This window comes from Osmerus mordax, chromosome 21, assembly GCF_038355195.1.
Source record: "Osmerus mordax isolate fOsmMor3 chromosome 21, fOsmMor3.pri, whole genome shotgun sequence".
NCBI classification, from domain to species: Eukaryota; Metazoa; Chordata; class Actinopteri; order Osmeriformes; family Osmeridae; genus Osmerus; species Osmerus mordax.
The window spans coordinates 11,995,089-12,008,860 of record NC_090070.1 but is presented as its reverse complement, the minus strand read 5'-3'; the positions used below and the strand labels follow the sequence as shown (position 1 = coordinate 12,008,860).

Here is a 13,772-nt window from a genome sequence, read left to right as displayed (position 1 = left end):
TATGAGGGAATCTGGATGTCCAGGTCTTCCATCAGCAGGCGCATGACATCATCACACTTCCCATGAATCTTCAGGGTGGCGAGGTCATCTTTAGGCGTCCACTGGAAGTAAACGAGAAAGTGACCCAGGAAGAGGAAGTCAGTCACACAAGGAAGTGAATCACACTGACCAACACTCTCACACACACACACATCATGCAACAACGCTAACAATGTAAACAGAAGATATCAGAAATGGTAAACAAATAAGTAATTGATAACTGAATGAGAGTAAATGCATGGATGAATGGCTGACGGTTTGTAGCGGTACCTGGAGGTTAACGATGTAGAGTTTGGGTCTCCTGCATGGCGGCCGGTTCATGTTCCACAGACAGGAGTACTTCTTTAGAACCTGGACCGCAGAACCGAGGAACACACAGCCACCCTTCAGATCAGTGTTGAAACCACCCCTCTCCATTCCATTCTAAACAGTCCATTTCAATCTCACGCCGTTCCATATATTCCAACAATAACGTCTTATAGTTTTCTATCCAAAGCGACGTACGGCGGGGATTTGAACCTGTGACTTCATGATGTGCACGTAAATGCTCTAACCACTAAGCTGCACCCATCCCATCCGCTATGACCAACAGCTCCACCCTCCATCACCCACCCCTCGTACCCCACCCCACCCACCTGTACCTTGAGGCTGGAGCCCAGACAGACGATGGTGTCTGTGGCCCCGGCTGCCTCCGCCGCCCCCCCTCCAGTTGAGCGGCTGCTCCAGGGTGCCGCGCTCCCCGAAGTGGACGATGGTGTCCCTGAGCTCCGTCCCGCAGCGGGGGCAGTGGCGCCCCGTCCCGTGGCGGTGCAGGGAGGTGCGCTCCGTCACGTCAAACAAGCGCACATATTCTCCTTCCGGGGAGCAGCGGGTACACACCTTTGGTGGGCGAGAGACAGTGTGTTTGTATGTGTAAGTAAGAGAGAGAGAGGGAAAGACAGAGTGTGTGTGTGTGTCTAACCTCGATGAACATGTTTCCGTGAAGCTCAGAGAGAGCGTGTCTGGGAAGGCCGCTACGCAGGTGCAGACCGTCACAGTTCTGAGACACCACATGCTGCACCTGCACACACACACACACACACATAATATATTTACATATATATACATATACACACATATATATATACACACACATATATATATATAAACACACACACACACTCTCTCACCAGCTTCTCCTTGTGCAGCATCCTGATGGACATGTGTGTGAGGGTAGGCTCAGCATCACTCAGGTCAGATGCACTGATGGGGGAGAGGAGAGGGGAGGGAGGGGGAGGAGGAGAAGGGGGAGGAGAGGGAGGGGGAAGAGGAGAAGGGGGAGGAGAGGGAGGGGGAGGAGGAGAAGGGGGAGGAGAGGGAGAAGGAGGGAGGGGGAGGAGGAGAAGGGGGAAGGAGGGGGAGGAGAAGGAGGAAGGTGAATAGCAGAGAGATTGAGGAGAAAAACAGAGCCAGCTATCAGTTCCTCGTTTTCAAACCTACCCACCGCAAGTCAAACTAGTGTCCCTGGATCTTGCATCTCATTGGTCACCTACCTGATGGCCCTCCCCTTCTGCAGCTGAGTCCACACCCCATTGGGCCCTCTGTAGTCAGGGATGGATGCAGCCTGCAACAGCAACATAATATCATTCAGCACCGGTGACCGGGGTAGAAGTTTGAGTCTACAGAAGAAAATGCAGAGAACAGGCTCCTAGCATGGGAGAAGAGTGAGCGGGTGCTTACCGTACTGATACCGGCTCCGGTGTAGATCACTAAGTGTCTGGCCTGTCTAACTGCCTCGGCAAGCTGGTGAACTTTACTCTTTAACTGTTCGGCATCGTCGTATACCTGCGAGAACACAAATATAACCGTTAACATTACGATATTTGATCAAACGGATGGCGGATTTCCAACGGTACAAACTGGCATCCTGTCCTTGACTTTCCTCAGTTCTTTCTCGTTCTGTCTCAATGGATGGTAGTGACAATGTTTTCTAACATAATATGCCTACAAATCATTACAGAGGAGAACAGGCAACTTAAATAGGTCAAAGAAAAATACGTTTGATCCCGGAGCACGTCAGGTACAGTAGCTGGCTAGTTATCAAAAAGTGGGTAACTTGGTGGACCACAGACCTCTTCACGTTTTCGCTTGACGACGTTATTGCGGACCGTCCGTTTGGAGAGCTCGTCCACCGTGTCCCCGTGCCGCAGCAACACGGCCGCCTCCTCCGTGGTCCGCTCGCTCTCTGACTTCTTCAGAATCTTGGCCACCTGGATAGAAACGAGGGTAGAATCGGTACAATGACTGCTCAGCATGGTTTACGAACAGCCTCCCTAGCTGACTGCCAAGCATTAGCAGGCGTAGGCTAACGGCGTTAACAAACACCCAAACGTCCAAAAAAAACAACCAAACCCCGTCACTCGTCTCACCATTTTGAACGTTTCTCTCTGTTGCTCCCTTTGCAAGATTTTCGCCTTTTCCTGAGCTTTGCGCTCGGACCGGGAAGAAACGCCGGTGTCCCCGGTAGCTTCCATTCAATCAGCTGGGGGAATGTATTCAAAACAAAAGCATATTGACGGTAACAACCAACGACAGCGACAGACGGATGTGGATGTTATGGAGGATTAAAGCCGTAGTTTGTTATCACAGTGTCCTCTGTGGGTATGGAAGTGCACTGTCGAAATGTTGTACTATGCAGTGGAATCCGTTCACACACACACGATTTAGACGTTTTTGGTTAAAAAAATATATATTTATTATGAAACGTAAACAAATAAATACCAAGTACGGTAACTCTGAACACTTTAAAGAGACAGTTTGTCAGAACGCAGCTTCGAACATCTTGGTTTTCACCGCTTTGGCTAAACCACAAACACACAGCGGTATGAAAAAGAAATAATGCAGGAACAGTAAAACAATTAAATAAAACTATTACAAATTAAACTATTAATAAATGAAATAAACTAACACCAGGTGCAACAAACTAAATATTACCAGAATAAATGATTGTCTGGAACAAAACAGCCACATCAATCTGTTGGTGAGACTAACATAGGCAGGTAATACTAATCACTTAGTCATCCAGAAACAGAGACAGAAATCGTATTTTCTCGGTGGTTAACGGGGATGGTTAACGGGGTCTCCTGGAGGGAGTAGTCTTGGGGACTCTGCGATGGTTTGGTTTGAACTGCCCGCGTGCCGGTCTGAGAGACTCCACAACCCCTGATGTGACCTTGACCCCTGGTTGAACTTTGACCCCCTTCTGTCTCTCTGCTGTCTTCTTTTGTATCCTGATGGAGGAGGGAGGCAGAAGGGAGGAGAGGGAGGAGAGGAAGGCAAGAGGAAGGAGAGAGAGGGAGGCAGGAGGAAGGAGAGGGAGGGAGGAGGAGAGGGAGGCAAGAGGAAGGAGAGGGAGGGAGGAGGAGAGGGAGGCCAGAGGAAGGGAGGGAGGAGGAGAGGGAGGCAAGAGGAAGGAGAGGGAGGGAGGAGGAAGGAGGAGAGGGAGGGAGGAGAGGGAGGCAGGGGGGAGGAGTTGAGGGAGGAAGAGATGGAGAAACGGAGAGAAAAAAGAAATAGAAAAGAGGAGAATAGAAAGGGGGAGAAGGAATGAGGGATAAAGGAGAGGGTGGAGTGTGAGAGAGAGAGGATGGTTGGATATGAAGGAATAACGATTAATTAAAGACAAGCTTCTATCTTCTTAATGTCTGAATTATTATGTAGTTGTGATTGGTTTGAGCACAGGTCTCAAAGCTACACTCCCAGTACACAATCTGTCACTTGTGTCTGTATGTGTGTGTCTGTGTGTGTGTGTGTGTTACTCACATCACACCCCTCTTCCTCTCCAAAGCCTTCTGGGTGGCAGCAGACAGAGAGCTACTCCTCCTGGACTGTCCTGTGTACCCAGCCTGCGCACACACACAGACACACACACAGAGTTACTTAGATAAACACACACATCTCAGTTTCAATCTCATAACTCCAGAGGAAAAAACGCTCAGTCTACACAGCTGGGAGATGCACAGACACGACCCCGTGTTGACAGAACAGAACGCTCCTGAAACAACACAGACTCGATCGATACCTCACATTCCACCCACACACACTTTCAACCGAGCCAGGAGAAGACAAAGAAGGGAAAAATCTATTCCCTTCATTGTCTTCGACCATTCTGGAATGTGTGGTGCTGGTGCCCCCTATGGGACATGTGTGGTACTACATGTAGGGGAGATAGGGAGGTGGATTCAGAATTCTCAGTAGGACTCCAGAATGTTTGAAGGGTTCTGAATGTTCCGGAACTTGTAACTCTGGTTCTCAAGCCTGGTTCTCAGGGACCCCCTGTCCTGCATGTTCCAGATGATTCCCTCTTCCAACACACCTGATTCCAATGAATGGGTTGTTACCAGGCTTCTGTTGAGCTTCATAACGACCATTCATTAGAATGAGGTGTGTTCTGGTCGTGTGAGTGTTGTACAGGTGTTGTGTTCAGGTCGTGTGAGTGTTGTACAGGTGTTGTGTTCTGGTCGTGTGAGTGTTGTACAGGTGTTGTGTTCTGGTCGTGTGAGTGTTGTACAGGTGTTGTGTTCAGGTGTCCAGGTGACCTGCTGTCGCTGCTTCCTGTGGTTGTCCAGCTGTCGGTCCCAGCTGATGATCTGCATCCTGTCCTGGGGGCGGAGCCTGAAGAACACGTCGTGCACCTCGTACAGCGCCGAGCGCAGCTGGGGCACAGCAGGGGGCACGGTTACACAGGTGTCTGTGTGTGTGGTGTGTGTATATGGTGTGTGTGTGTGTGTGTCTACCTGCAGGGAGACCCTCTCCTGTAGCAGCAGGTCCTGTCTGCTGCTGAACTCTCCTCTGCCTGGAGTCTGGGGGGTGTGGGGGGGACGGAAGGCCTGCAGGAACCGCTGTGTGTCCTGAGGGGTTCACGCACACACACACACCATAAACACACACACACACCATACATACACACACACACCATACATACACACACACACACACACCATAAACACACACACCATACATACACACACACACACCATAAACACACACACACACCATACATACACACACACACACCATAAACACACACACACACCATACATACACAGACACACACACACCATAAACACACACACACCATAAACACACACACCATAAACACACACACACACACACACCATACATACACCACACAGGCGCACAAGCACAAGGTTTTGTAACCATGCATTTGTCAAATGTGGACTTGTGTGTGAGTGTGTCTATGTGTCTATGTGTGTGTTCTGAGAGTGTGTGTGTGTGTGTGCGTGTGTACTGGTGTGTGTGTGTCTATGCATGTGTTCTGAGTGTGTGTGTGTGTTCTGAATGTGTACGTGTGTGTTCCGAGTGTGTGTGCGTGTACGTGTGTGTTCTGAGTGTGTGTGTGTGAGTCACCTTGATGGTGCGCAGCAGCTGTCCCACCCTCTCTGTCTTCAGCAGCCTCCTGGTCAGGTAGCCCTTCACCAGCGCCGCCAGCAGTGGGCGCAAGCACACAGGGAGAGCACTGGGGGACTGGGGGGAGAGGGAGGGGGGGAGGGAGAGAGGGGGGGAGGGAGAGAGAGAGAGGGGACAGAGAGAGGGGAGGGGACAGAGAGAGGGGGGGACAGAGAGGGGGGGGGGCAGAGAGGGGGAGAGGGAGAGAGGGGAGGGAGAGAGAAAGAGAGGAGATGGGGAGTCAGAGAGAGGGGGGGGAGAGAGAAAAAGAAGGGGAGAAAGGAAGACAGACAGAAAGAGAGGAGAGAGATATATAGAGAAGGAAGAAAGACAGAGAGACAGAGAGAGAGAGAGAGAGAGAGAGAGATGAATACCAATTCCAGTCAATGACATCCAATTAATTTCCTCAGGCAGATTCTCAAGGTGTAGCTGGTGGCTGTAGCTCCGTAGTGGCTGGGCTGATCAGCGCCCTGCTTCCACGCCCAGCCCAGAGACAACCTTCCCTCCTCACTCACCTCAAGGACACACACAGGAAACACTCAACCTGGTGGAACTGTTCACAACTGTTTCCTGGTTTGGATATATATGACACCACTGGTGTCACGGTTTGCAAAATGTTTCATACAACAAAAAACACCAGGTTTCAATGTATGAAAGTGTAACTTTATCAGGCATTACTGGCCATATTGTAAAGAGCTTATGTTGGCGTAGCATGCCTGTCATGGAGTAGTGTCTATCTCTGGGGTATCTGTGGTTGACTAAGGTTGTGGTTATAAAGGAGGGTTTGCTTCCTACCTGGGAGGGGGAGGCGGGGGGGGAGTCTGGGAGGGGGGAGGAGGGGGGAGACGGGGGGAGGAGGGCGGTGGGGACATCCAGGAGACGTGAGCTGGGTGCTGGACATGGGAAGGACACACTCTGGAGGAGACGGTAACGGACTGCCAGGGTCTGGAGGGGGGGGGGGGGGGGAGAAGGAGATGAGAGGGAGGAGAGAAGGAGATGAGAGGGAGGGCGGGGGGGGGCGGGGGGAGAAGGAGATGAGAGAGAGGGGGGGTGGAGAAGGAGATGAGAGGGAGGGGGGGGAGAGAGAAGGAGATGAGAGGGAGGGCGGGGGGGGAGAGAAGGAGATGAGAGGGAGGGGGGGGGGAGAGAAGGAGATGAGAGGGAGGGCGGGCGGGCGGGGGGGGGGGGAGAAGGAGATGAGAGGGAGGGGGGGGGAGAGAAGGAGATGAGAGGGAGGGAGGGGGGGGGGCGGGGAGAGAAGGAGATGAGAGGGAGGGCGGGGCAGAGAGGAAGAGGAAGGCAGGGGAAACGGGGAGAGGAAAAACAATGTTTGGAAAGGACAGCAAGTGAGGCAGGAGGGAAAACACCAGGAGAGAGGGAGGGGGCGAGGGAGGGGAGAGGGAGGGGGGGCGGAGAGGGAGGGGGGGCGGAGAGGGATGGGGCGAGGGGCGAGGGTGGGGAGAGGGAGGGGGGGCGGAGAGGGATGGGGCGAGGGGCGAGGGTGGGGAGAGGGCGAGGGGGCGGAGAGGGAGGAGGGATAAGGACAATGAAGATGAAAAATGGATGAGAAAAAGAGGAAGAGAAGAAAAGAGAAAGGCATGAGAAAGAGAGAGAACAATTAGCAAGGAGGGCTCTCCATGGGGTGATCAGGCACTTAACCACGGACTCATGAATTAAACAAATCATCTTTTTTGTGTCAATCCCCCCTTTCCCCTCATCCCCACTCTCTCCTCCCCCCTCAGCAAATCACCGATGATGGAGGGAGAGGGAAGAAAAGGAGAGAAAAATACAAGCGGACGACGAGGGTCTTATTATTAAACAGCTTATGTTAATTATATCCTTATTATAGGTGAATAAATTAAAGTAAGACGGCCGCTGTAATTAATAGGGCAAGGACACTGCCCAGATCCCTCCACACACACACACACACACACACACACTCTCTCTCTCTCTCACACACACACACACACACACACAAGGGTAAGGAAGGCGAATGAGGAATGGGTGCCAAAACACAGCAGATGTCCTTGAGTGTAAGACACACACCTCTTGGGCATGCCATGAAACAGGCAGGACTCTCTAACAGGCGAGGCTGAAGGTACCCTGAACACACACCCCTCTCGTACCACACACCCCTCTCGCACCACACACCCCTCTCGTACCACACACACACACCGCTCACACACCCCTCTCGCACCACACACCCCTCTCGCACCACACACCCCTCTCGTACCACACACCCCTCTCGTACCACACACCCCTCTCGTACCACACACACACCCCTCTCGCACCACACACCCCTCTCGTACCACACACACACACACACACACACCCCTCTCCTACCACACACACACACCCCTCTCGCACCACACACACACACCGCTCACACACCCCTCTCGCACCACACACCCCTCTCGTACCACACACACACACACACCTCTCCTCTGCTCTGTGAGTGTGTGTCCGTACCTGCAGTAGCTCCAGCTGCTGCTGTTTCTGTTCCTCCTGCAGGACTCTGACCTGGGCAGCGTGTGTGTGCTTCAGCTTCTGCTGTGCCAGCTCTACACACACCCCTCCGGACCTCCACATCGAACCTGGAGGAACAGCGTTAGAAAGACGGAAGTAAAGATGGAGACCAAGAAAATCAGATACACTGGACCGAGTACCAGATCAACAAAAAGTTCAACAAGTAGCCTATCTGAGTGTCATACAAGGCATCCTGATGTTCCTCCATGTTAGTCATCTAACTTGACCCTGAACCTAGAGAGGGTGTGAGAGATGTTACGGTCTGAAGACAGGTTGACATGACAACCTGAACCTAGAGATGGTGTGAGGGATGTTACTGTCTGAAGACAGGCTGACATGACAACCATACACTGAGAGCCTGAGTTGAGGAGGCCCTGAGAAAAGAGGAATGGAGATGAAGGAACCAGCAAACTACCTTTAGGGCTGTCTCTGGATACTAGGGCCTACCTTTAGGGGTGCTGGAGAGAGGCCTGTCCATCCCTCCTCCTGCTCCTCTTCCTCCTCCTCTTCCTCCCTCGTTCTCCTCCGTGGCCTGCATGAGGAGTCGACGTTTGGCCCTGGACGCCCCTCCCTGCCCCCCTCCCTCCCAGTTCTCCGGAGTCAACTGCTTCACCTGGAGGTTGTGACCTTTCAACTCCGACCCGGACGCCTCGTGGTCCCACAGCCCCGAGGGCATGTCCACGTCGTACGATCGGTTGAGTGACAGGAAGTGGGAGGAGTCGTGGTCATGTCGATCCGGCCGATGGTTGCTGGTGTCGGCGAGGATGGAGGTCTTGTATGGAACATTCGTTTCCGGCGGAACCTTCCGGAAAACGTCGAGCACACGCATCTTCTGGGCCAGCGAGGTGACGCAACGTGTCACAGGCTTCTGTGTCTGGCTGACTTCCTGTTTCCTGTAGCTGACGATGCTAACTTCCTCAGCCTTCGCTACGAGGTCTGACCACTGGACTCGACAGGGAAGACCACCAGCTGAGCTTAAGGTCAGTGCTCCACCTCCTCCTCCTTCCCTCTCTCCTCCTCCTTCCCTCCCTCCTCCTGTCTCCCGTAGATCCCCGGTCCAGCCCTCCTCATCCTGCAGGAACAGTCTGGAGACGTCCACATGAACGTGGTGGGCTAGGTCGGTTCCCTCGACCACAGCGTCCAGCGAGCGGTCGCCGTGGCTGCGTTTGTGGTCGACGTCAAGCTCGCCATCGTCCGCCGGGCCGGGGCGTGCGAGGCGCCCAACCGCCTGTAGGTCCCGGGCTGCTGTGTGTGTGTGGTGCTCTGCTGTGTGTGTGTGTCCATCTCCGGTGTGTGTGTGGTTCTCTGGAGGCTCTGTGAGTGTGTTCTCCAGGTCCGAGATCAGAGCCTTCAGGCTGGACAGGTTCAGCTCCAGCAGAGCTATCTGCTCTCCCTGTTCTGAGCTAGTGGAAACGGGCACTCCTGCGATACCACCTCCCGTCACCGGGGGCGCTGTGGGGGAAACAGAAGGGCCAGCAGGGTCCTGGAGATCCTCAACGTCGAGAGGTGCATTTACCTGGAGGTTTCCCATGGAGGTCACACCCCTACAATCCCTTCCAGGCATCTCATTGCCTTTGCTCTTGCAGCGAACGGGGCTCATGCAGAATTGAGGGGTAGGGACGATGTGGAACTTCCCAATCCGCAGGGAGGGAGGCCGATCTGGGCCACTGGCTGTACCCGGGCCCCTGGTCTGGACTGGGGCCTCCAGGGCTGTGGAGGTGGCATACTGTGCCAGAGGGAGGAGGTCTGTGAGGCGCGACTGGGGCATGACCTCTGGTGAGAGGTCCAGATGAACATCCTCAGAGGTCAACGCCTCAGTCTGACTACCTCCTTCTCTGTCTCTCTCTCCGTCCCAACGTTTCTTTCCAGAGTCTCTCCCAGCGCTCTCCTCTCTGCCCAGATACCGGGACTTCTCCTTCGCCTCTTCTCCCGGACCCCAGGCTTCCTTCCGGAACGTTCCCATGGCCGGTTCCCTCCTCCTCTCCCGCGTTCTCCTGCCCTCCAACGTTCTCCCCGTCTTGGGGAACTCATCGTTCTCTTTATCCGAGAACCCCTGCTCCTCCCCCCCCCGCTCCTCTTCTCCTCTCCTCCTCCCCTGCTCCTCCCCCCCATCCCGCGTTCTCATGGCCTTGGCTTGGTTCCTCAGTTGCCGTTGGCGACGCCGGTGTTCCTGAGACTTCTTGAGCAGGGTCTGGAGGCTCAGGCGGTACGGACCCCCCTGAGGTTCTAGCTCCGTGTTCTCCTCCTCCTGCCCCCGCCCCGGTTCTTCGTCCTGACCCTTAGGCCGGTTCAGGGGCTCAGCTGGGTCTGGGTTTGGTCTCTGAGGGTGGACGGATGTCCCTTTGCATGCTGCATGTCCTTCAGGACTCGTTGGGGTCCCCTGTCCTTGAGCTCGGGCGTCCATGTTCTGGCCCTGTTTTGATTGGGTGGATATCTCCAAGAACTCACAAATACTTCCTGGGTGGCTCTCTCCGAGGTTTCCCATTGGAGGAGACACTTCCTGGTCGACGCAGGAGGGAGACGGCATCGCCGGCCCACCACTCGCACGGCTTCCTGTGACGTCATCAAGCCGCGACAAATCGCTGCGCGCTTCCTCCACCGAATCTCCGTGCAGGCAACCATCGCGAGTGTCTGGCTCCTCATCACACTTCTCCTCCGGGCCCCTACCTCCCAGGGGAGGGAGGCCTGGCTCCTCATCACACCTCTCCTCCGGGCCCCTACCTCCCAGGGGAGGGAGGCCTGGCTCCTCATCACACTTCTCCTCCGGGCCCCTACCTCCCAGGGGAGGGAGGCCTGGCTCCTCATCACACCTCTCCTCCGGGCCCCTACCTCCCAGGGGAGGGAGGCCTGGCTCCTCATCACACCTCTCCTCCGGGCCCCTACCTCCCAGGGGAGGGAGGCCTGGCTCCTCATCACACATCTCCTCCGGGCCCCTACCTCCCAGGGGAGGGAGGCCTGGCTCCTCATCACACCTCTCCTCCGGGCCCCTACCTCCCAGGGGAGGGAGGCCTGGCTCCTCATCACACCTCTCCTCCGGGCCCCTACCTCCCAGGGGAGGGAGGCCTGGCTCCTCATCACACCTCTCCTCCGGGCCCCTACCTCCCAGGGGAGGGAGGCCGATCACATCCGGCATCATGGATGTGGTGTCGTGAAGAAAAAAGCCTCCCTGAGATATCGTGTCCTGCTCCAGTCCGGCTACGCCCTCCCTCTCCTCGGCCCTTGTCGAGACAAAGCCAGAACGTTCCGCGTTGTCATACGTGTCGTAACCCGAGGACTGTGTCTGGTGGCTCACGTCCGCCAGGGGTTCGGAGGTCACATCCTGAGATCTCATTTCCCGGTCACCCGATTGGGTGCGAGGCTCAGTTGAGGTCATCGGTGAAGGCATCTGATTGGAGCGAAGGGGATGCGTGAGGCGATTGGTTGAGAAGGCACTGTAGGCCGTGGAGGTTAGTTGACGATCACTCACAAACGGTTTCCCATCATGCATCAGGCCTGACTGTGGGGAACAGGAGAGGCAGTCCTTGACGGATTCTAACGCGTCATCACTCTGCGACACTGAGGCGTCATCACTGAGGGACGGAGGTGTTCTGCTGGTGCTGGAGGCATGGAAGGGGGCTTTATACGCTGCAAGGCCGGGGTCCCCGTGAATGAACTCCTCCAACGTTGGAGCTCTCCTCAGCTGACGTGACAAAACGTGAAGGAATAGATAAGATAAGAAAACGTTATTGTCCGTTAAATTTACATACAATTTAAATTTGCCTTCGGCTTTCTGGCAACATAGTATAGGGCAAACAGAGCTGAACTACTAAAATACATAAAATACATTTTCTGCAGCTGGAGGGCTTACGGGCAGGGGGGAGGTGGGGGTGTAAGGGAAATATTCACAATTTAGGCCTAAGTGACTGAATGGTTTTAGATCCAGGTCACCAGTTTACCTGGACGCTGTGTAGAATATTCTGTATTCGGGACATCCGAGTCTCCAGCAGAGTGTTTCTCTTGTCCAGGGCGCTGCACGCCTCCTCCCTGTACCGCTGCATTTCTCCTCTCTGCTCAGCTGAGAGCTGGAGGAAACACACAGACACATTTCTCCGTTTATGTGTTTTATACAATGTTGCGGGTAAAATAACATTTATTCTTGGTGAAAGGCTGCTTTGCTATAGCTATAAGTTACCTCGCAGAATCAAGCGATAACATAACTTTGTTCACAGTCGAGGCTGGTGAAATTAGAAATGCATGTGTCCTTGTAATGTAATGTGATTCTTACCAACGGTGGCAGTATGGGTAAGCCACGGAAGCGGATAACGGAGTGGTCATCATGGCAACCAGGTCCCTGTTGATTTGACGGTTGACGGACGTTGCTACCCTTCAACCTCAGCTCTAAAAGCCGCCGTCGCGCGAAATCTTCATAATCTTCCATTCTGCAAATGAACAAATCCATGAGTGCTATTTTCATCAGCAAATTTAACAACCACTTTGGATTGGTTAATTACGAAACAACCGAGCAAGGGCGATGCTATTTCATAGCGGGTTCACTGCCATTTAATTTAATTTACCTGACAATTTAGGAACTGAAGGAAATCCCTTGATTTAGCTACCTAATCTGGCTCAGTTAGACAATAATGTAACGTTTGTTACAGAAAAAGGAAAGCAAGCCAGCGAGCTACTAGCAGTAGCATTTTGTGAACCACCACCTAAACCAGATATTAGACTACTACAGTAGCCTGCTTAGCAGCTAGCTAGCAAGACTAGCTACAACACTATCTTTACTTTAAGCAAAACTATCACGAAATAACGTTAGAGCTACACAAGCGTTTTAACTTTTATAAGCCAACGCAAAACAATGTTTTACCTACATTTGTTCCAAAATAACTGAAAGTTGATAGATCCAAATCAAAAGAAACTCATATGTAGACACACTGATTGTTTACATTTTACGCGCCTCCTCTAGTAGAGCCTCTAGCAGCAAAGTGACAGTTTGGAAATTGCCACGAGTGACGTCCACAAATCCCGTCATGGATTTTCAAAAAAGTAAAGAGCTATGTATAAAACACATTTATATGACGATTAAAACGTACTTTATGACTGTCCAGTACTTTTTTTTTACAAATACTACATTTTACATGGTATATTATTTTATTTTAAATACTCAAAATTGGCGATAGATACTCGGTTGTGATAGCAACAGGACACGTTTTATTTTATTCCGTTTCATGTTTTACTAAAGCCAACCGGGATTCTTTTTTCTACTAGTAGAATGTTGCTACCGCCACCTACAGTTGTGTACGGCTATTGTCGGGGGAAAACAAAGAAATATTTTATGGTTTCATAAGATCTACTAAGCGAATCTCTTTGACTAGAAAGACGTAGCTACATTTAGTGGCATTTAATGATAGGCCTAATGAAATTAACTTTAATCACAGATCAACAGTCATTTGTCTATTGTATCTACTTTGCATGTAAAATGTAAGAATGTATATCTAATTAGGCCAAAATAAGAAGATGAGCGTAATGTAAAATAAAAGGGGTAGATGGATGGTGAGAGAGTCATATCTAGATAGAACCAGGCCAGGTCGTCACCTACATCAGCCAAATAACCAAATTAATGTGGTTACCTTGAGGGATTTGTCCTAGATTTCCAATCTAATCACCTTTATAGGATTTCGACACATTCATCAAACACATGGGAGGTCGCCAAGACCATACTTTTGGAAACACGGGAGGCTCTGGAACAAAAGCACTTCATCATCTGAACCATGTGT

General features: G+C 52.5%; 2 protein-coding genes across 2 annotated transcripts; both read right to left on the bottom strand.

Moving 5' to 3' along the window:
* On the bottom strand, positions 1–2,552 carry sirt7 (sirtuin 7; the record flags this gene model as incomplete). Its single annotated transcript, XM_067259607.1, is given in 10 exon segments — positions 1–101; positions 310–390; positions 681–740; positions 742–918; positions 1,001–1,099; positions 1,209–1,281; positions 1,572–1,642; positions 1,759–1,863; positions 2,151–2,288; positions 2,448–2,552. Coding segments are annotated over 10 exon segments (1,010 nt in total), but the record flags the coding sequence as incomplete, so codon positions are not given.
* Positions 2,553–2,758: 206 nt separating this feature from the next.
* cp110 (centriolar coiled-coil protein 110) lies at positions 2,759–12,953 on the bottom strand. Its single transcript, XM_067258930.1, has 13 exons — positions 12,867–12,953; positions 12,278–12,431; positions 11,949–12,074; positions 11,113–11,692; positions 8,461–10,680; positions 7,957–8,081; positions 6,283–6,432; positions 5,449–5,565; positions 4,815–4,928; positions 4,617–4,733; positions 3,841–3,923; positions 3,089–3,308; positions 2,759–2,969 (listed from the first exon to the last, which is right to left on the bottom strand). Exons 2-12 carry the CDS (start codon positions 12,428–12,430, stop codon positions 3,149–3,151), a joined length of 3,945 nt encoding a protein of 1,314 aa, XP_067115031.1. The 5' UTR covers position 12,431; positions 12,867–12,953; the 3' UTR covers positions 2,759–2,969; positions 3,089–3,148.
* Between the last annotated feature and the right edge of the window lie 819 nt (positions 12,954–13,772).